This window comes from Saccopteryx bilineata, chromosome 1 (genome assembly GCF_036850765.1).
Source record: "Saccopteryx bilineata isolate mSacBil1 chromosome 1, mSacBil1_pri_phased_curated, whole genome shotgun sequence".
NCBI classification, from domain to species: domain Eukaryota; kingdom Metazoa; phylum Chordata; class Mammalia; order Chiroptera; family Emballonuridae; genus Saccopteryx; species Saccopteryx bilineata.
The window spans coordinates 357,235,184-357,259,613 of NC_089490.1; the positions used below are offsets into that span (position 1 = coordinate 357,235,184).

General features: G+C 37.9%; 1 protein-coding gene across 7 annotated transcripts in view; it reads right to left on the reverse strand.

The window, feature by feature from the left end:
* IRAG1 (inositol 1,4,5-triphosphate receptor associated 1) overlaps window positions 1-24,430 on the reverse strand; it is a 148,657-nt gene that overhangs the window by 40,028 nt on the left and 84,199 nt on the right. For all 7 annotated transcript variants that reach the window (XM_066250951.1, XM_066250953.1, XM_066250952.1 and 4 more), the window contains one exon: window positions 916-1,039. In XM_066250951.1, the coding sequence (XP_066107048.1) occupies window positions 916-1,039 (124 nt within the window). The remainder of the gene's footprint in view (window positions 1-915; window positions 1,040-24,430) is intronic.

Here is a 24,430-nt window from a genome sequence, read left to right on the forward strand (position 1 = left end):
TAGGTGAGCTGGCCTAACTCATGCCCTCCTCCAGCTGTGAATTCAGCCTGCTTCTAACTTGTTTCTAGCACTGTTCTTGACATTGGATTAGTCACTAGACCCCTCTGAGTATTTGCCCTGATGATTCTGTTTTAGGTGATCACAGTATGGAATTTAAACACCCTAAGTGCAAAACTTGTTTTTCTTTCATATTTATCCCTAAATTGGGAAGCTCTGTTATGTCTGGTAACTCCTCCTAATGACCTTCATCCCCAACAATTTAATCCCCAGGTTGCTGGAATTTGTGGGAGACCTCATTTGCAGGCACCACTCCCCCCAATCCCTATTGTTTAGTGGTACCCTGTTTTCTCTCCTTTATACTCTAAACTGTTTACTTTTCAACTCAGTTATCAAGGGCCTGTTAGGTGCTGATAAAATCTTAAGTCCCTACTCACACACCATCTCATTTATCTACAATGACAGATAGACAAGAGGCTGAGGCTTGGGAAGGGAAGCCACTTTCTCCCCATGTGTGGAAGAGCCTGGTAGGTTTTCCAAGCAATCCTTCTTCCTGTGGTTCCAAATTTTCTACATCTCTATCTATGTAGACATCAGATATAGAATCTTGCAGTTATAAGTAAATGGCAGAGCTGGGATTAAAACCATGCCTCCTAGCACAAAACCCACCACCCTCTGCTGCCACAAGCCTCTTGGTGATCCCTGTGCATGATTACGAACCTCACCTGCTCTTGGCGTTGGAACCACACCACCTGGCCCTTTATTATTACTTTTGTTTTAGCTGCATTTGCCCTGTCTGGACCATTGTACTCTGACCCGTCTGTGGTCAAAACTCCAGGCTGGTGCACTTCTGTGTCCGGTCTAGAATCGACACGGGCCACCTAATACAGGCCTTCTGCACCCATTCCCTGATGCTACCTTCCAGGGAGAGATTTGTGGACCCGCAGTTTGCGCAGCAGCACGTCAGAGATATTGGGCATGACATCTAAGCCACTCTTTGACTCTTCTTCCTCAGTAGCTGGGGTAAGTTCAGAAGGCAGCCCTGAAAGAAAAAAAAAAAAGTATTTATAAAATGTCTGTTTGAAATCGCAGTACTGTTGGCAACTTGCTTCAGTGGATAGGAAGAGCTTTAACATTTATAAGAACCTATTTATATTACAGGGGCTTTATAATTGTTATTTTATCCTCACAATGACCCAATAAGCTAGTAGTTCATTTTTTCACTTTACAGGTTGGTAAACCAAGTCTTAGCAAGGTTAAAAACTTGCTTAAGGTCACAGAACTAGTAAATGGCATAGGCAGGCTTCAAACCAGTTCTGTCTGCTCCAAATTCTATGTTCTTCCCATTACTTCCCAAAGTACCAAACAGGCTCTTGTGTCTGGGGTCAAAGGGTGGTTTTTGGGAACTGGAAGCTGGTCTGCTATTTGACATATTATTTGCAAAAGTTTCCGTCTCTTTGGCAGGTTTTTCAAGGGGCCTTTCCCAAATAATTCTTCCTCAAATGAATTCAATAGTTCAATCATTTATGGCCTGTCCAGAAATCATATGGCCTGTCCAGAAATCAGCATCTGGTTCCATAACCCCATAGAAATGGGATTTTCCCCTCCCTTGCCAAAACCCAACAAAGAGAAAATTAAGCAATGGGATCCTGAGAAATCTATATGGTTGATTGAATCCACCAAGGTCTAATAATTAAGTGGAAGCCACATCAGGGGCTTTTGCCTTGAAAAGTGCCCTAGGTTAAACATCACCCTACCCCCCAAAAGTAACTAGTCAGGGCTTCTAGCCTCGCTAAAATGGCTGTCTGAAGAGTGATCCTAGAACTGGTGGGTCCCAGAACCAGCCAACCTCTTCCTAAACTCAACTGAATTAACTTAACAATAGCAATAAATTTTAAAATCAACCAAAAATATACCAGCAAACTCTCAAATATAGAAAAAGGCAAAAATCTTTCAAAATAATGGCCAGAAAAAGACAAAACTTATTAGAAATAAATGTAAAGCCCCCACCCTTGATAACCCTTTCTTCTTCTCTCAAAGTCAGTACTGAGAGAAAGACGTGAGAGGAAGAGTCCTGACAAACAGGGCAGTAGAACAGAGTGGGAGGGGCGTGGACAGAGGGGGTGGGTGGGCAGCTCGCAGAGGAGATGCAGAACGTTTCTCCAGAGTAGAACCATCTCCAGTCCACCACAGCAACCTTCCAGCCAGAGGGAAAATGGCTGTGACGAGGAGGGGAGGGAAGACAAAAAGACTGCACAGTAGTCTACCAAAGCTGACTACGTAGAACAATATGGAAGGATATACCAGAAAGGAAATGAAGAGAAAAGAAGTAAAACAAGCTTCCTGGATGGCATGAGACACATAGAAAGCCCCATGGAAGCTGCCCCTCACCCCTGCACTATGCCATTTCTTAGAATGGCCATTCTAAGAAATGGCATAGTGGCCAAACTCCTTGGAATTTGTCTCTTTACCTTTCGTTACCTGGCAGGAGAGTGAGAGTAGTTGCTAGAAATAGTTGGATCAAATCTGGGAAATAAATACCTGAGTAAGATTGTCTCTCTAATTCTACCCTGAATTGGTGAAATAATCTATAACTTACTACTCCCCACCTAAGGGAATATGATAAGCCCCACTTTGGTGTACTAAACTCAAGTGTTGGACTATAAACAAGTTAGAAAAAGAGCAGAAACCAATGCCACAAATACCACTATGCACAGCTTCATCTGAACTTCCCCCTTTCCCCACCGTCTAAGCGGTAGCAAAGCAGACAGAATGCCCAGTGCTCAACTAAGTGCAGCAGGGAGGACAGAGAGCTCAGACAAGGTAGGAAGGAGTCAGTGAAAATCGACCTACACAATATGTCTAGATAAAGAGAAAATCCAGGAAGAAATGCCCATGTGAAAAAGAAGGAAAATGAAAACAAATGATATGAAAACTATATAAAAATACTGTAGTCAAAATAGGAAGGAAGGTATATAGGAAAGAAGAAAGGAAACACGCAGGAGGCAGATGTCAGTATAAAAACATAGATGTAACAAATAGCAAAAATGCATTTTTGTTTAAAATGTATACCACAAATTGTATGACTCATAAAAAAATTAGAACCTGAAAAAATGAAAATAGAAAATCAGATGAGATGAGAGGACCACACGAAGATGAAAAAAGATTATAATTTAAGGAAATAAATCTAAGACCTAAATAAGAGACCTATACAGGAAATTATAAAAATATAGAACTAATCAATGTGTTGAAAATATGAAAAAATAAAAATAGATACAGCTTTAAATTGAATTAGGAGGATGGGAGAGATTGAGATGAGCATTAAGAATGTGAATAAGGAAAGGTTAAAGTATTTGGAGATGGAACAATGAACCTATACTTGAGACATTGATGAGAAATTTATGATTATGGTGCCTCTGAAGTAGGGAACAAAACAAAAGAAATGAACATATTTAAAAATAGAAAAGATGAAAAATTTTCCTCAAACCTACAGATCACATTTTATCTACATAATAAATGCTTCTGTAACTACCCTCGTAGGATAAGCCATCTATAGGGAGAGATGTAGATTGAAGGGTGCTGGAAATCAGCTGGTCTCATTCTTCTCTACAACACTGAATACAGTGTAGTATTTACAAAATTCTGAAGAAAAGAGTGACTCAGAATTTATAACCATCCATGCTGTCCTTAAAGAATTAAACACAGCATTTTCAAACATTCTAGAATTCAGGAAACATAGCACCTCTGAGCCCTTCTAGAAAAATAAATAATTCATTGAATAATAAAATCCAGCTAAACAAGACAAAAATTAAAATCATAAAATTGGAAATAGGAACCCATAGTAAAGGGGTTAGTGGTGAGCACTAAATCCTTTTACATATCAATTTAAGGCTCAAACAACTATGAAAATTATGGTTATAGAATGCAATGTAAATGTTATAAGCTTAAAAATGTATAATAATTTATACATTTTATATATGTGAAGATGAAAAGGTAAGAAGGAATAATAAAGGTGAGAAGAAAGGCTGCCATTTAATCTTTGCTCTGGGAAGTCAATAATCCAAATTTGAAACATGATATGAATAAATTACCTCAATGACTCCAAATCCTTAATGTATTTCATCACATATATATATATTGTGTGTGTGTGTGTGTGTATTTAGTGCCTGAGACTGTCGTGCTTGAAAAAATTAAACCACTGGCTACAAGAGGGGAAAAGGGAGAAAAGGGGGACAGGAAGGGGAAGAGAAGCAGATGGTCACTTCTCCTGTGTCCCCTGACTGGGGATCAAACCCAGGACATTCATACACCAAGCCAATGCTCCATCCACTGAGTCACTAGCCAGAGCTCATAATATTTATTTTATACTTTTAAAAATTAATCTTTTTTTCCTGGAGGAAGCAATTACCAAAATTAGCAAGTCTTTATAGTTTTACTTCACTTTAATTGAAATACAATTAAATTTTAATACATTTTATTTCAAAAAATAATTTATAGCAATCTAATGTAATCTCTCTTCTTCCTCTCATTCTACTCCTGTATTTGTGGGGAAGGGGAAATTTAGTGTAAGCTAGTTTTTACATTTTTCTTTGTATTTTTTCACTATTAGTTGAATTTTAAAATAATGAACAGGATTTATTTTTAACAAAATCAGTACAATTATTTTTTAAATATCTGACTATATTGAGATCACCTCAGAGTAACAGTAGCATGACAGATACTCCTGATCTCTGCCCTTCAAATTACAACAAATTAAACAACTATACCACAGCAAAGGAACCCCAGCTGGGCTCACAGGTGTGCCTGAAAGATCCATGCACAGAAAGGTGGAACAGGGTGAAAAGGAGGTCAGAAGATAAAATGCATTTATGGTGGACTTTGGAGAGGAGAGGAGACAAACCTGGAGTGACTGTGGGTTTTTTTTTTCTCTGCTGGACTATGGGGAGGAGGAAGCTCAAGCTCTCTAGATCTTACCTGAGAAGAGGAAAACTTGGAGTGACTGGATCTTCTTTTTCCGGGAGGAGTGGTGAGATAGAGGGACAGAGGGGGAGATAAACCAAAGTGGCCAGAGCACAGGGTCATGGCCAATGTTCCTGTGGTCTGCCTATAGCCTGCACTTGGCAGAGACAGGGAAAGCTAAAGTGTGGCCCCCACTCTCCCAAAACCCACCTCCCTCAACTTGTGGTACTGAGAGTGGCAGAGACAAATCAGATGTCTAGCTCTCCAGAGCCACTCTCTCCTCTGAAGAATGGAGGTGCTCCATGTCTGGTCCCCAGGTCTGTTGAAATGTGGCAAGGAGGGCCCCAAAGTCTGAGATCACCATTATTAGAGCCAAAAAGCTGGAAAGTTGAAGCCATAAGACTAAAACCAAAAAGCCCTCACAACATGCCACATTCACAAATATGATTGTGGTGCCGTCTACATTATTGCAATAGCAACATCTCAGTGGAGGATAGCACAGGAACTTCACAGAGCTAAAAGTTGTAATACAGTGACACCTACTGGAAGAAACCTCTCAAAACTGATATTTATTTTTCCTTTTTTCTCTTATTTTCCTGTTTTCCATTTCTTCTTATTCTTTTTTTTTAATTTCATTTTCTTAAATACTTACAGTTTATATCCTTATTTTTTGTGGGTATTTTGGGTTTGTTTGTTTTCTACCTTTTTTCCTGTGGTTTTGCTTCTTTACTTGTCATAAGACAGAGAAGTAGTTCAGAAAGAAAATAAAAAATCTCCAGAAAAAAATCTCAATGAAATGGAAACCTTGGAGTTAAATGATAGAGAATTCAAAATTGAAGTTCTGAAAATACTCAATGAGATGCAACAAAGCACCAATAGCAACTTAATGAGCTCAGAAAACAAATTAATAAACAAAACAAATACATCACCAAAGAGACCAAAACTTTTAAAAACAGAGATAAAAAATTCAATACATGAGAGATGACGTCAGAGTAATGGCGGAGTAGGAAGCGATACCGATAAATCTCCCCCAAAACTCAACAAGATCTTCAACCAGAAACAGAAAAACCTATACTTGGAGCTTCCAGATTCTTCGCAATACACCCAAAGGTATGATTGAGTGAAAAATTGGCTAAATATATAACCAAACCCCGAAGGAAATAGGGAGTAAGAAATGCTCCGCCTTCCTCACTAACCTAAACAGGGCGGCTTTCTCTGGTAACTGTGAATATAGAAACTGAGGCGGGCAAAGGGGGTGAATAGATCCAGGCCGCCGCAGCAAAAACGGCCGAACCAGGCTGTGGCTCAGAGATCCAAGCCGAGGAAAATCTGATCCTGTGGCAACCCGGGCAATACAAGCTAACACTCGCGCCAAACCCAAACAAAGAAAGACAAGCGGAGCGGCCATTTTACCCGGTCTCCTGGTCGGTGCGCAGTTAGTGGAAGAGAGATTTCTTCCTAAGCCGCGGAAGTGGGTGCCCGTGTTGCCCCACGGAGAGGCAGGGTCAGAGGCCTTTCTGTGGGCTGAGGGCAGAGTCTCTGGGCAGCCCCAGCGCCCTGGGAAAGCCACGCACGGGAGGGAGTGAGAACTACTTCCAACGGTGGAGATTTTCCGTGCTGGTGAGGGTTTTACTCAGAGGGAACCGCGGCCGGCCTCATATCCTGGTGTGCGCGCGCAGATAAGGAGTGAGCGATTCCTCCGAGTGCCTCGGCAGTGCGCACCCGTGTTATCGCACAGAGGGGCAGAGTCAGGGGCCTTTGTGTGGGCCAAAGCGGAATCTCGGGCCGCCCCAGCGCCTTGCAAAAGCCGCACACGGGGACGGAGCGAGACTCAATTCCAACGCTGCAACTTTTCCCTGCGGTTGGGGGTTTCACTCAGAGCGTGAGACTGCTGGCCGGATATCCTGGTTGCAGACAGTGAGTGAGAGTTTCCTCCAAGCGCCCCGGAAGTGGGCGCCCGCTTGTGTTACCGGACAGAGTGGCAGAGCCAGTGGTCTTTGAGTGGGCGGAAAGCCCACCTGATTATGCTAGCAGCTCTGACTGACTGAGCCTTACCCAGAGCCCTGTGCTGAGTGGAAATAGAGTGGGGAGTTGCCAGCAATTTGAGCCTCTTACTATCCAGGCAGAGGCAGCAGCAACCCCATACCTGGACTATCAGGCTACTAATTGAGGAAGGAAAGACTAGGAGAAAGGCTCCAGGAACACGGACTCTCTCACTGTCGGAGCCTATAAATGCTAATGAGCCTCAACTCCCAACGAGAATAAAGCATAATACATGACATTGCCATAGAGACTTATCAACTGCAAACCTCTACCTGAGCGTGCCAAAGGGGCAGAACCCGGGGTACAGAGTCACCGACCAGGAAGAGGGAGAGAAAAGAAAAAGCAAGAAGATAACCTCTCAAAATCAAGAATAATCTGCAGACTTTATAACCTATCCCATTTTATTATATTTGTTCATTTGTTTCTCTTATCTTCATTCTTGAGACTTTTTTTTCCTCCTCCAATTTGGCCGATTAACTCTCTACCGGTCTTACTCTCTCCTCTCCTTGAACTACACTACCCATAAGTGTTACATCTCCCATTATCTTTTCTCTTCTCTTCCTTTCTCTCTATGAGGGTTGCACTCCAAAACCCTTAACTCTTTCTCTCTCTCTCCTTTCTTTTTTCTTCTTTTAGTGGTTCCCTCTTTTTTTCTCTCTCTCTCTTTCTTTTCTCCCTCTATATTAGTTTCTTCCTTTCTCCTTTACATCTCCTCTCATTCAAACCTCAATAACAAACAAATTATCTTATCTGGGACTCAAACCTATGTTTGTGGCATTTTGGGGGGTTTTTACTTCACCTTTTTAACTCACTAGCAGTGCTCCCATCCCTGGCTCTCCATATTATCTAGTTCTTGTTCCACTAAATACAATAGTAAGTTTTTAATTTGTCCCCCCATTTTTCCATTTTCCTCTTATTCCTCTCATCATAACTCTTAGAAAACCAACACCTAAAAGCAAATCATTTTATTCTTGACCCAAATTTTTTCCTTATTTGCTTTTTGTGGGTCCATACGCTCTTTTTTTTTTCTTTTTTCTTTTTTTTTTTTTTTTTTCTTTTCCTTTTTTTTTTTTTTTTTTTTCTTTCTCTCTTTTTTGCCCCTTTATTACTTTTCCCCAATTCAGGCCCTCCATCACAGGCATTGTTTGTTATAACTCACAGTCCACCACAAGATTTTCTCAAGAAAGAGGGGAGAGGAGAGGAGAGGAAAAAAAGAGGGGGGGAATAATTTCCTTTTTTTAAAAATTTTTATTTTATTTTATTTTTCTTTATTTCATTATTAATTTTTTTAAAAAAAACAACTCTTTTCGATTTGTTATTTTTTTATTTTTTTTTAACTTTTTATTCTTTATTAAATCTCATTAATACTATCAACAAAACCACCCTCAGATGCCATTAAGGAAGAGAAAATCGAATATCATGGATACAAAAGAAAGAGAGGTAACACAGCTAGATGAGGAAAAATCTATGGAGAAAAAATTTAATATATTGGAAACCTTGGAGCTAAGTGACAGAGAATTCAAGATAGAAATTCTAAAAATTCTCCGAGATATACAAGAAAACACAGAAAGGCAATATAGGGAGCTCAGAAAACAACTCCATGAACACAAAGAATATATGTCCAAGGAAATGGAAACTATAAAAACAAATCAAACAGAGATGAAAAACTCAATTCACGAGCTGAAAAATGAAGTAACAAGCTTAGCTAATAGAACAGGTCAGATAGAAGAGAGGATTAGTGAAATAGAAGACAAGCAACTTGAGGCACAACAGAGAGAAGAAGAAAGAGACTCAAAAATTAAAAAAAATGAGATAGCCCTACAAGAATTATCTGACTCCATCAAAAAGAATAACATAAGAATAATAGGTATATCAGAGGGAGAAGAGAGAGAAAATGGAATGGAGAACATACTTAAACAAATAATTGATGAGAACTTCCCAAGCCTGTGGAAAGAACTAAAGCCTCAAGTTCAAGAAGCAAACAGAACTCCAAGTTTTCTTAACCCCAACAAACCTACTCCAAGGCATATCATAATGAAATTGACACAAACCAACAGCAAAGAAAAAATTCTCAAGGCAGCCAGGGAAAAGAAGAATACAACATATAAAGGAAGGCCCATTAGATTATCATCAGATTTCTCAGCAGAAACTCTACAAGCTAGAAGAGAGTGGACCCCAATATTTAAAGTCCTGAAAGAGAGGAACTTTCAGCCACGAATACTATACCCATCAAAGCTATCCTTCAAATACGAAGGAGAAATAAAAACATTCACAGATACAGAAAAGATGAGGGAATTTATCATCAGAAAACCCCCACTCCAGGAATTACTAAAGGGGGTTCTCCAATCAGATACAAAGAACAAAAAAAAAACAGAGCCACAAGTAAAAGCTCCAAGAAGAACACAATAAAACCAAATTTAAACTGTGACAACAACAAAAAGAAAGAGGGGGAGAAGACGGAGATTAACAGTAGCAAAGGACGATGGAGTGCAAAAGTACTCACAAAATAGTTCGCTACAATGAACAGGGTAGGGACCCTTTTCATTACTCAAAGGTAACCACCATAGAAAAAACCACCACAGAAGCACATGAGATAAAAAAGATAGCAACAGAGGAAAGATGCATGGAATACAACCAAATAAAAACAAAAGATAGAAAAACAAAAGAGAAGGATCAAACAAGACACAAAACTAACAGAAAGCAAGATATAAAATGGCAATAGGGAACTCACAAGTATCAATAATTACACTAAATGTAAATGGATTAAACTCACCAATAAAAAGGCACAGAGTAGCAGAATGGATTAAAAAAGAAAATCTAACTGTATGCTGCCTACAGGAAACTCATCTAAGTAACAAGGATAAAAACAAATTCAAAGTGAAAGGATGGAAAACAATACTCCAAGCAAATAACATCCAAAAAAAAGCAGGTGTAGCAATACTCATATCGGATAATGCTGACTACAAGACAGGAAAAGTACTTAGAGACAAAAATGGCCATTTCATAATGGCTAAGGGGACACTGAATCAAGAAGACATAACAATTCTTAATATATATGCACCAAACCAAGGAGCACCAAAATAAATAAGACAGCTACTTATTGATCTTAAAACAAAAACTGACAAAAATACAATCATACTTGGAGACCTCAATACACCGCTGACGGTTCTAGATCGGTCATCCAAACAGAGAATCAACAAAGACATAGTGGCCTTAAACAAAACACTAGAGCACCGGGATATGATAGACATCTACAGGACATTTCATCCCAAAGTGACTGAGTATACATTTTTCTCCAGTGTACATGGATCATTCTCAAGAATTGACCATATGTTGGGCCACAAAAACAATATCAGCAAATTCAGAAAAATTGAAGTTGTACCAAGCATATTTTCTGATCATAAAGCCTTGAAACTAGAATTCAACTGCAAAAAAGAGGAAAAAAGTCCCACAAAAATGTGGAAACTAAACAACATACTTTTAAAAAATGAATGGGTCAAAGGAGAAATAAGTGCAGAGATCAAAAGATATATACAGACTAATGAAAATGACAATACGACATATCAGAATCTATGGGATGCAGCAAAAGCAGTGATAAGAGGGAAGTTCATATCACTTCAGGCATATATGAACAAACAAGAGAGAGCCCAAGTGAACCACTTAACTTCCCACCTTAAGGAACTAGAAAAAGAAGAACAAAGACAACCCAAAAGCAGCCGAAGAAAGGAGATAATAAAAATCAGAGCAGAAATAAATGAATTAGAGAACAGAAAAACTATAGAAAAAATTAATAGAACAAGAAGCTGGTTCTTTGAAAAGATCAACAAAATTGACAAACCCTTGGCAAGACTTACCAAGGAAAAAAGAGAAAGAACTCATATAAACAAAATCCAAAATGAAAGAGGAGAAATCACCACGGACACCGTAGCTATACAAAGAATTATTGTAGAATACTATGAAAAACTTTATGCCACTAAATTCAACAACCTAGAAGAAATGGATAAATTCCTAGAACAATACAACCTTCCTAGACTGAGTCAAGAAGAAGCAGAAAGCCTAAACAGACCTATCAGTAGAGAAGAAATAGAAAAAACCATTAAAAACCTCCCCAAAAATAAAAGTCCAGGCCCTGACGGCTATACCAGCGAATTTTATCAAACATTCAAAGAAGACTTGGTTCCTATTCTACTCAAAGTCTTCCAAAAAATTGAAGAAGAAGCAATACTTCCAAACACATTTTATGAGGCCAACATAACCCTCATACCAAAACCAGGCAAAGATGGCACAAAAAAAGAAAACTACAGACCAATATCTCTAATGAATACAGATGCTAAAATACTAAACAAAATACTAGCTAATCGAATACAACAACATATTAAAAAAATAATACATCATGATCAAGTGGGATTCATCCCAGAATCTCAAGGATGGTTCAACATACGTAAAACGGTTAATGTAATACACCATATCAACAAAACAAAGAACAAAAACCACATGATCTTATCAATAGACGCAGAAAAGGCTTTCGATAAAATACAACACAATTTTATGTTTAAGACTCTCAACAAAATGGGTATAGAAGGAAAATATCTCAACATGATAAAGGCCATATATGATAAACCATCAGCTAACATCATATTAAATGGCACTAAACTGAAGGCTTTCCCCCTTAAATCAGGAACAAGACAGGGTTGTCCACTGTCTCCACTCTTATTTAATGTGGTACTAGAGGTTCTAGCCAGAGCAATCAGACAAGACAAAGAAATAAAAGGCATCCATATCGGAAAAGAAGAAGTAAAGGTATCACTTTTTGCAGATGATATGATCCTATACATCGAAAACCCCAAAGAATCCACAAAAAGACTACTAGAAACAATAAGCCAATACAGTAAGGTCGCAGGATACAAAATTAACATACAGAAGTCAATAGCCTTTCTATATGCCAACAATGAAACAACTGAGAAGGAACTCAAAAGAATAATCCCCTTCACGATTGCAACAAAAAAAATAAAATACTTAGGAATAAACATAACAAAGAATGTAAAGGACTTATATAACGAAAACTATAAACCATTGTTAAGGGAAATTGAAAAAGATATAATGAGATGGAAGAATATACCTTGTTCTTGGCTAGGAAGAATAAATATAATCAAGATGGCTATATTACCCAAAGCAATATATAAATTTAATGCAATTCCCATCAAAATCCCAATGACATTTTTTAAAGAAATAGAGCAAAAAATCATCAGATTTATATGGAACTATAAAAAACCCCGAATAGCCAAAGCAATCCTAAAGAAAAAGAATGAAGCTGGGGGCATAACAATACCTGACTTCAAACTCTATTATAGGGCCACGACAATCAAAACAGCATGGTATTGGCAGAAAAATAGACACTCAGACCAATGGAACAGAATAGAAAGTCCAGAAATAAAACCACATATATATAGTCAAATAATTTTTGATAAAGGGGCCAACAACACACAATGGAGAAAAGAAAGCCTCTTCAATAAATGGTGCTGGGAAAACTGGAAAGCCACATGCAAAAGAATGAAACTGGACTACAGTCTCTCCCCCTGTACAAAAATTAACTCAAAATGGATCAAAGATCTAAACATAAGACCTGAAACAATTAAGTACATAGAAGAAGACATAGGTACTCAACTCATGGACCTGGGTTTTAAAGAGCATTTTATGAATTTGACTCCAATGGCAAGAGAAGTGAAGGCAAAAATTAATGAATGGGACTACATCAGACTAAGAAGTTTTTGCTCAGCAAGGGAAACTGATAACAAAATAAACAGAAAGCCAACTAAATGGGAAATGATATTTTCAAACAACAGCTCAGATAAGGGCCTAATATCCAAAATATACAAAGAACTCATAAAACTCAACAACAAACAAACAAACAATCCAATACAAAAATGGGAAGAGGATATGAATAGACACTTCTCCCAGGAAGAAATACAAATGGCCAACAGATATATGAAAAGATGCTCATCTTCTTTAGCTATTAGAGAAATGCAAATCAAAACGGCAATGAGATACCACCTCACACCTGTTCGATTAGCTGTTATTAGCAAGTCAGGTAATAGCAAATGTTGGAGAGGCTGTGGAGAAAAAGGAACCCTCATCCACTGTTGGTGGGAATGTAAAGTAGTACAACCATTATGGAAGAAAGTATGGTGGTTCCTCAAAAAACTGAAAATAGAACTACCTTATGACCCAGCAAACCCTCTACTGGGTATATATCCCCAAAACTCAGAAACATTGATACGTAAAGACACATGCAGCCCCATGTTTATTGCAGCATTGTTCACAGTGGCCAGGACATGGAAACAACCAAAAAGCCCATCAATAGATGACTGGATAAAGAAGATGTGGCACATATACACTATGGAATACTACTCAGCCATAAGAAATGATGACTTCGGAACATTTACAGCAAAATGGTGGGATCTTGATAACATGATACGAAGCGAAATAAGTAAATCAGAAAAAAACAGGAACTGTATTATTCCATACGTAGGTGGGACATAATAGTGAAACTAAGAAACATTGATAAGAGTGTGGTGGTTATGGGGGGGAGGGGGGAATGGGAGAGGGATAGGGGGTGGGAGGGGCACAAAGAAAACAAGATAGAAGGTGACAGAGGATAATCTGACTTTGGGTGGTGGGTATGCAACATAATTGAACGACAAGATAACCTGGACTTGTTATCTTTGAATATATGTATCCAGATTTATTGATGTCACCCCATTAAAAAAATAAAATTATAAAAAAAAAAAAATTCAATACATGAATTAAAGACTGAGGTAGCAAGTTTAGCTAATGGAACAAACCATGATAGAGGAAAGAATCAGTGACATCAAAATCAGGCAACTAGGAATTCTACAGAGAAAAGAGAAGAGAGACTCATGAATTAAAAAATAAAATGAGAGAGCTCTACAAGAATTGTTTGACTCCACCAGAACAGGCAATATAAGAATAATGGGTAAGGCCCTGGCTGGTTGGTTCAGCAGTAGAGCATTGGCCCAGCGTATGGAAGTCCCAGGTTTGATTCCAGGGTTAGGGCACACAGGAGAAGAACCATCTGCTTCTCCACCCTTCCCCCTCTTCTTTCTCTCTATCTCTCTCTTTCCCTCCTGCAGCCAAGGCTCCATTGGAGCAAAGTTGGCCCAAGCACTGAGGATGGCTCCATGGCCTCCACTCAGGTGCTACAAGGGCTCTGCCAAAGCTATGCAATGCCCCAGATGAGCAGAGCATTGCCCCCTGGTGGGCATGCTGGGTGGATCCCAGTCGGGCACATGTGGGGGTCTGTCTGACTGCCTCCTCGCTTCTAACTTTGAAAAAATACAAAAAAAAAGGAATAATGGGTATATCAGAAGAAGAAGACAGAGAAGGGAATGGAGAGCCTATACAAACAAATAATTGATGAGAATTTCCCAAGCCTATGGAAAGAGTTAGAGCCTTGAATCCAAAAAGCAAACAGAACACCAAGATACCACAACCCAAGCAGACCTTCTCCAAGATATCTTAATAAAATTGTCAAAAATCAACAACAAGAAAGAATCCTCAAGGCTGCTAGGGAAAAGAAAAACATAATATATAAGGAAATCCCATTAGGTTATCATCAGACTTCTCAGCAGAAACTCTACAAGCCAGAAGAGAGTAGACCCAAACATTCAAAATATTGAAAGAGATTTACTACCAACCAAATATACTATATCCATCAAAGTTATCCTTCAAATACAGAAGCTGAGAAAATTGATGACCAGAAAACCCCCACTGTAAGAAATACTCAAGGGAGTTACTCAACCTGATATAAAGAACAAAACAAATCCAAACTACAAGTAAAAGCTCCAACAAGGTAACAATAAAAACAAGGATAATCTGTGACAACAATAATATAAAAGGGGAGAGGATAAAGATCTGCAGTAGCAAAGGAGGGTGGAGTGCAGGAGCACTCATAAGACAAAGAATTCTTGTACATATGAACATTTTTCTCTTAATAACCTAATGGTAACCACCCACGAAAAAGCCACTACTAAAACACATAACTTAAAAAGAAGAAGAAATGGAAGAAAGAAATATGAAATACCACCAAACAAAAACAACTGACAGAAACAAAAAAGAGAAAAACCAAACAAGACACAGAGCTACTGAAAAAACAAACAAACATAAAATGACTATCAGAAATCTTCAAGTGTCAATAATTACCCTAAATGTAAATGAACTGAACTCACCAATGAAGAGGCACAGAGTAGCATATTGGATCAAAAAGCAAAACTTAACAATATGCTGCCATCAAGAGACACATCTAAACTACAAGGACAAAAGTAGATTCAAAGTGAAAGGTTGAAAAATGATTCTCCAAGCAAATAATATCCAAAGAAAATCAAGTGTAGCCATCCTCATATCTGACAATGCTGACTTCAAGACAACAAAGGTAACCAGAGACAAAGATGGACATTTCATAATGATAAAGGGGACAGTGTATCAAGAAGACATAACACTTCTTAATATATATGCACTGAATCAGGGAGTACCAAAATATATAAGACATCTACTGAATGAACTAAAAATAGAAGCAGAAAAAAACGCAATTATACTTGAAGACTTCAACACATCATTAACAACTTTAGATAGATCATCCAAACAGAAAATCAACAAAGAAATATCAGCCTTAAATGACACACTGAACCAAATGAACATGATAAACATTTACAGGACATTTCATCCCAAAATGTCAGATTATACATTCTTCTCCAGTGTGCATGGAACATTCTCAAGGATAAATCATATGTTGGGCCACAAAATTAACATTAACAAATTCAGGAAAATTGAAATTATACCAAGCATATTTTCTGACCGTAAGGCTTTGAAATTAGAATTAAACTGAAAAAAGGAAGTAAAAAACCCCCACAAAACTGTGGAAATTAAATGACATACTTCTAAAAAGTGACTGGGTCAAAGAAGAAATAAAAGCAGAGATCAAGATACATACAGAAAAATAAAAATGACAACATGACATATTAAAATTCTGTGGTACAGCAAAAGCAGTAATAAGAGGGAGGAAGTTTATATCATTATAGGCTTATATCAAGAAACAAGAGAGATCCCAAGTAAACAACTTAACATCACACCTTAAGGAACTAAAAAAAGAAGAACAAAGGCAACCCAAAGACAGCAGAAGAAAGGAAAGAGTAAAAATTAGAGCAGAACTAAATGAAACAGAGAACAAAAAGAAAACTATAGAAAAAAATAATACAACAAAAAGCTGGTTCTTTGAAAAGATCAATGAAATCAACAGACTCCTGGCTAGACTCACTAAGAATAAAAGAACTCATATAAACAAAATCTGGAGTGAAAGAGGAGAAATTACCACAGATATCCTAGATATACAAAAGATCATAGCAGAATAATGTGAAAGATTATATGCCACCAAATTCAACAACCTAGAGGAAATCGATAAATTCCTAGAATTATACAATCTTCCTAGATGGAGCCATGAAGAAGTGGAAAACCTAAATAGACCTCTAAGCAGGGAGAAAATAGAAACAACTATCAAAAACCTCCCCAAAAAAACAAAAGTCTAGGACCAGATGGCTACACTAGTGAATTCTACCAAACATCCAAAAAAGATTTGGTACCTATCCTTCTCAGACTTCCAAAAAAAAAAAGAAGTGACACTCCGCAATCCAATTTATGAGGTCAACATAACCCTGATACCAAACCTGGCAAGGACGACACAAAAAAAGAAAACTACAGACCATTGTCTTTAATGAATACAAATTTAAAAATCCTAAACAAAATACTAGCAAATCAAATCCAACAACACATTAAAAAAATAATACACCACAATCAAGTGGGATTCATTCCAGGAGCACAAGGATGGTTCAACATTCAACACAATAAAAGCCATATATGCTCTGGGGGTGCTGGCATGGCTGCGGACTGAGTGGCATGCTTGCTTGCTTAGGGGATACAGCCCTTCATCTCTAGTCCTGCCCTGATACTACAGGTTCTACTGGAATGCTGTTGTGATTTTGCGTTGCGTGGCCCGGCTGTCTTACCATTCCCTGGAACGTGGTGCCTCATCTGCCTCCACCTCAGGTAAATACCTAGGAGTGAAATTGGTCAGTCATATAGACACAGCAAAAAGATGACCGTTTTGAACCAGTAAGAGGAGTCTCATGAGACACTGAATGTACCAGCATCTTAACCTTAGACTTGCAGCCTCCAGAACTAATGTAAATTCCATGAGGTTTACAAATTATATTTGGAGAGCTCCAGAAGATAGTGACAGAGTAGGCAGATGTTCCAACTTCCACCTCCCAGAATCAAAGTGAATTACAACTTATCTTGGGAACAATCATCTTGAAAAACCAACTTTGGGCTAAACTAAGATGAATCTATAACTAAGGATCACCAAAGAAACCACACTGAGACTGGTAGGAAGGGTGCAGACACGATAAGGGCTGCCCTGCTCCCAGGAGCGAGCGGCGGCCCAGAGGGACTCTCATGGTAGAGTGGGTTGCCTGGAGAGTTGTGGGACCTCAGCCTCAGGATCGGAGCCCTAGCCTAGAGCCTCAGAGACTAGAAGAGGCATATGTACAGTATATAGCTGAGAGAAGAGTCATGTTACTGTTTGCAAGAGGGAGACAGAACACTCAGACCCAGGCTCCGTTTTAAAGGAACCACTCAGAAAACTTCATTTACAGCCACTTACCTGGGGTTCTGGGAGCGGGAAGTCCTGAGAGGACTGGAGTTGCAAGAGGAAAGTGTAATCTCAGAGGCACAGGGAGAGACACTGTGGGGGACATCCATCCTAACCCCTGTGCTGAGTCACTCCCCAAATCTAAAGTGATCATTTTTTCTGGGAGGAGCAACACCAGCAAAGGGAAGCAATTACCCTGCCCACTGGAGGCTCTCCTACTTCAGTCAGAGCAAAGAGTCACTTAGAAGCAGGAGGCGTGTCAGGGACACAGGTTTTGAGTGCTGAGGTCTGGCCTATACTGACCCCACACACTGCTGAGTACCTGCCTAAGGGTGGATAGGCTTGGCTGTGGTGGTGGGTTGGTGCCAGCGGTGCCCATGCCCCAACACCAGAGGAGGCAGTGGTGGTGGTGGTGGGCAGGCAGGCAGACCAAACCTTGCAAACACAGAGACCACATGCACTGGCCAAGAGTAGATAAAAGCCAGCCTAGGAATGCAGCTAATATTTACAATGGCACCTGGGCCCAGCAGAGGCAACCACAAATTCTGGATTGCCTATAGCTCCAAGATGGTTGCTAAGGACCAGTCATATGCAGTGACCCCCAATGGTCTGTACCAGATTTCGGCTAGGGAGGTCCAGGGATATAACATCCAGTGACTGGATACGAAGATCATCAGCTCAGGACCTAACAACCCTTGTTGGAGTGGTATCTTAAGGGCTCCTCATACCTGACCCAGCTAAGGCATAGAAAACGTCAACACAAATAGCAAAAAGAACAGTATCAGCAGTCAAGTAGCCCACAGTGGATTATGAACAACAGCTGATGCCAACCCAAGAAGATCTAGAAACAACACAACTGGAAGCTGGAGGCAGAAAACACTAACCCTAGACTCAGCTAGCTACACAAACAGCACACCCAAAGGAGGAGTCTATACACAGACCAAATAGGAAGACAGAAATGCAATCCAAATGAGTCAACAAGAGAAATCCCCAGAAAAAGAACTGAATGAGACGGAAATATCCAAGATACCGGATGCAGAGTTTCAAATAATGATTGTTAGGATGCTCAAGGATCTTAGAGCAACAATGGATGGACATAATGAGCACCTAAATAAAGAGATAGTGAGCATTAAAAAAGGATGTTGAAATTATAAAAAAAGAATCAGACAGAAATGACAAATACAATGTCAGAAATGAAGACTACACTAGAAGGAATTAACAGCAGGCTGGTTGAAGCATAGGATCGAATAAGTGATTTAGAGGACAAGATAAATGAAAGCACAGTAATAGAACAGCAAAAAGAAAGGAAGCTCAAAAAGTCTGAGGAAACTCTTAAGAGAGCTCTGTGACAACATAAAGAGAAACAATATCTACATCATTGGAGTTCCTGAAGGAGAAGAGAAAGACAAGGGATAGAGAACCTGATTGAAGAAATCATAGCTGAAAACTTCCCTAAATTAATGAAGGAAAAGTCAAACAAGTTCAAGAAGCACAGAAAGTCCCATAAAAGAGGAACCCAAAGAGACCTACACCAAGACACATCATAATTAAAATACCAAAGCTAAAAGCTAAAGAAAGAATACTAAAAGCTGCAAGAGAAAAGCAGTCAATCACCTACAAAAAAGCCCCCTATAAGGATGACATCTGACTTTTCAACAGAAACACTTGAGGCCAGAAGGGAATGGAAAGTAATGCAAAGCAATAACCTACAACCAAGACTGCTTTATTCAGCAAAGCTATAGTTTAAAATTGAAGGAGAAATAAAAAACTTCCTAGACCAATAAACAAAACAAAACAACCCAAAAAACTCAAGGAATTCATTACAACCAAACCAATGCTGAAAGAAATGTTAAATAGCCTGTTGTAAACAGAACAAAGAGATAAAAGAATATAGTAAAAGAAAAATGTAGCTTTAAAGAACAAAATGGCAATAAACAACTACATATCAATAATAACCTTAAATGTAAATGGATTAAATGCTCCAATCAAAATACATAGGGTAGCTGTGTGGATAAGAAAACAGGACCCATACATATGCTGTCTACAAGAGACCCATCTCAAAACAGAAGATACACATAGACTGAAAGTGAAGGGATGGAAAAACATATTTCATACAAATGAAAGTGAAAAATAAAAGCCAAGTAGCAATACTTATATCTGACAAAATAGACTTTAAAACAAAGGCTATAATAAGGGATAAAGAAAGTCACTACATAAAGATACAGGGAGCAATCCAATGGGAAGATATAACCATTATAAATATCTATGAGCCTAATATTAGGAGCACCTAAATATAAAAAGCAAATTTTGATGGACAGAAAGGGTGAGGTCAACAGCAATACTATGATAGTAGGAGATTTCAATACCCAACTAACATCAATGGATAGAACCTCAAGACAGAAAATTAACAAAGAAACAGCAGCCTTAAAGAACACACTAGATCAACTGGATTTAATAGATATCTCTTCAGAACCTTTCACCCTAAAGCAGAGGAATATACATTTTTTCAAGTGCTCATGGTAAATTCTCTAAGATAGACCACATATTAGGATACAAAATGAATCACAATAAATTTAAGAAGATTGAAATCATATCAAGCATCTTCTCTGAAGAGATGGCATGAAACTATAAATCACCTACAATAGAAAAACTTAAAAACATTCAAACACTTGGAGACTAAATAGCATGTTATTAAGTAATGAATGAGTTAACAATGAGATCAAGGAAGAAATGAAAAATTTCCTTGAAACAAATGAAAATGAACATACAACAACTCAAAATTTATGGGACACAGCAAAAGCAGTCCTGAGAGAGAAGATCATTGCATTACAGGCATACCTTAAGAAGCAAGAAAAAGCTCAAATAAACAACTTAACCCTGCATCTAAAAGAACTAGAAAAAGAATAGCAAGTTAAGTCCAGAGGAAGTAGAAGGAAGGAAATAATAAAGATCATAGTGGAAATAAATAACAGAGAAACTAAAAAAAAAAATATGAAAGATCAATGAAACCAAGAGCTGGTTCTTTGAAAAGGTAAACAAGATTGATGAACATTTAACCAGACTCACCAAGAAAAGAAGAGAGGACTCAAATAAATAAAATTAGAAATGAGAGTGGAGAAATAACAATGGACACAACAGAAATATAATACAAAGGATTGTAAAAAAATACTATGAAGAACTGTATGCCAAAAAATTAGACAACCTAGGTGAAATGGAATTTTCCTTGAAACATAATCTTTTAAAAATTAATCTGGAAGAATCAGGAAACATAAACAGACCAATTACAACAAATGAGATAAAAACAGTTATCAAAAAATTCCCAACAAACAAAAGTCCTGGGCCAGATGGCTTCACAGGTTAATTCTACCAAATATCAAAAGAAACAACTCTGATCCTTCTCAAGCTATTTCAAAAAATTAAAGAGGAGAGAAGACTTCCAAACTTCTTTTATGAGGCAAGCATAATCCTCATTCCAAAACCAGGCAAAGACACTACAAGGAAAGAAAACTATAGGCCAATATCTTTGATGAACTTAGATGCTAAAATTCTCAACAAAATATTAGCAAACTGGATCCAGCAATACATAAAAAAAATCATATATCATGATCAAGTGGGATTTATTCTGGGGAAGCAAGGCTGGTACAATATTCACAAATCAACAATGTGATTCATCACATAAACAAAAGGTAGGAGAAAAATCCCATGATAATATCAATAGAAGCAGAAAAAGCATTTGATAAAATCCAGCACCCATTTATAATTAAAACTCTCAGCAAAGTGGGAATACAGGGAATATACCTCAACATGATAAAGGCCACCTATGACAAACCCACAGCCAACATCATACTCAATGGGCAAAAATTAAAAGCAATCAATCCCCTTAAGATCAGCAACAAGGCAGGGGTGCCCCTTTTTACCACTCTATTCAACACAGTTCTGGAAGTTCTAGTCACAGCAATCAGACAAGAAGAAGAAATAAAGGCACCCCAATTGGAAAAGAAGTAAAATTATCATTATGGTTTTAAAAGAAGTAAAGGTATCATGATGATATGATACTGTACATAGAAAACCCTAAAGTCTCAGTCAAAAAACTACTGGGCATGATACATGAATTCAACAAGGTGGTAGGATATAAAATTAATATTCAGAAATCAGAAGCATTTTTATACATCAACAATGAACTGTCTGAAAGAGAAATTAAGAAAACAATCCCCTTTACTATTGCAACAACAAAAAAAATAAAGTACCTAGGAGGAAATCTAACCAAGAAGGTAAAGACTTGTTCTCGAAAAATTATAAAACATTGATAAAAGAAATGAAGGAAAATACAAACAAGTGGAAGCATATACCATGTTCATGGATAGGAAGAATAAATATATTAAAATGTATATACTACCCAAAGCAATCTATAAATTCAATGCAATTCCTATTAAAATACCAATGGCATACTTCAAAGATATAGAACAAATATTCCAAAAACTTATATGGAACCAAAAAAGAACATGAATAGCCTCAGCAATCTTGAAAAAGAAGAAAAAAGTGCGGGGTATCACACTTCCTGATATCAAGTTATACTACAAGGCCATTGTACTCAAAATAGCTTGGAACTGGCATAAGAACAGGCATATAGATCAATGGAACACAACAGAGAACCCAGATATAAACCCACACCTTTATGGACAATTGATATTTGACAAAGAAGGTAAGAGCATACAATAGAGTAAAGACAGTCTCTTTAACAAATGGTGTTAGTAAAATTGAACAGGTAATTGCCAAAAAAGGAAACTAGACCCCCAACTTACCCCATTTACAAAAATAAACTCAAAATGAATAAAAGACTTAAACATAACTCATGAAACCATAATCATCTTGGCAGAAAACATAGGCAGTAAGCTCTCTAACATCTCTCGCAGCAATATATTTGCTGACTTATCTTCACGGGCAAGTGAAATACAGGACAGGATGAACAAATAAGTGGGACTATTTCAAACTAAAAAGCTGTTGCACAGCTAAAGACAATATGAACAAAATAAAAAAGACAAACCACATAATGGAAGAACATATTCGCCAATATGTCTAATAAGGGGTTAATAACCAAAATTTATAAAGAACTTATAAAACTCAACACCAGAAAGGTAAACAATCCAATCAAAAAATAGGCAAAAGAAATGAATAGGCACTTCTCCAAAGAGGATATTCAGATGGCCAATAGGCATATGAAAAAATGCTTAACGTCACTAATCATCAAAGAAGTGCAAATTAAAACCACAATGAGATACCACCTCACACCTGACTTCAAATTATAGTATAGACTAGAGCCATGATAATCAAAACAGCATGGTATTGGCAGAAAAACAGACATACAGACCAATGGAACAGAATTGAGAGCCCAGAAATAAAAACCACATATACATGGACAAATCATCTTTGACAATGGAGCCAAAAACACACAATGGAGAAAAGAAAGCCTCTTCAATAAATGGTGCTGGGAAAATTGGACAGCCACAGGCAAAAGGATGAAACTTGACTACAGTTTGTCCCCTGAACAATAATTAATTCAAAATGGATCAAAGACTTATATATAAGATCTAAAACAATAAATTACATAGAAGAAAACATAGGTATTAAACTCATGGACCTTGGCTGAATTTGACCCCAAAGGCAAGGGAAGTAAAGTAAAGGCAAAAATAAATGAATGGGACTATATCAAACTAAAAAGCTTCTGCACAGAAAAAGAAACTGACAACAAAACAAATAGGCAGCCAACTAAATGAGAGATGATATTTGCAAGCAACACCTCTGATAAGGGGTTAATATTCAAAATATATAAAGAACTCACAAAGCTCAGCAACAAACAAGCAAACAATTCAATTAAAAAATGGGGAGAGGACCTGAACAGACACTTCTCCCAAGAGGACATACAAATGGCCAACAGATATATGAAAAGATGCTCATCTTCACTAGCTATTTAAGAAATGCAAATCAAAACTATAATGAGATACCACCTCACACCTGTTAGGCTGGCTATTATCAACAAGACAGGTAATAACAAGTGTTGGAGAGGCCGTGGAAAAAAAGGAACCCTCATTCACTGCTTGTGGGAATGCAAATTAGTACAACGATTATGGAAGAAAGTATGGTGGTTCCTCAAAAAAATTAAGAAAAGAATTACATATGACCCAGCAATCCCTCTGCTGGGTATCTACCCTAAAAACTTGAAAACATTGGTATGTAAAGACACATGCTTCTGCATGTTCATTGCAGCATTATTCACAGTGGCCAAGACATGGAAACAACCAAAGTGTCCCTTGATAGAGGATTGGATAAAGAAGCTGTGGTCCATACACACACACACACACACACACACACACACACACACACACACACAATGGAATACTACTCAGCCATAAGAAGTAGTGACATAGTATCATTCACAACAACATGGAGTGACCTTGAGAACATTATACTGAGTGAAATAAGTAAATCGGAAAAAGCTAAGAACTATGATTTCACACATAGGTGTAATATAAAACTAAGACTCATGGACATAGATAAAAGTGAAGTGGTTACCAGGGGGAGGGTATGTAGGAGCGGGGGGGGGGAGTAGTGGGGGAGGGGGAAGGGTGTGAAGAGGGACAAATATACACTGACGGAAAATGATTTGAGTTTGGGTGATGAGTACACAACATAATCAACAGTTCAAATGCTATA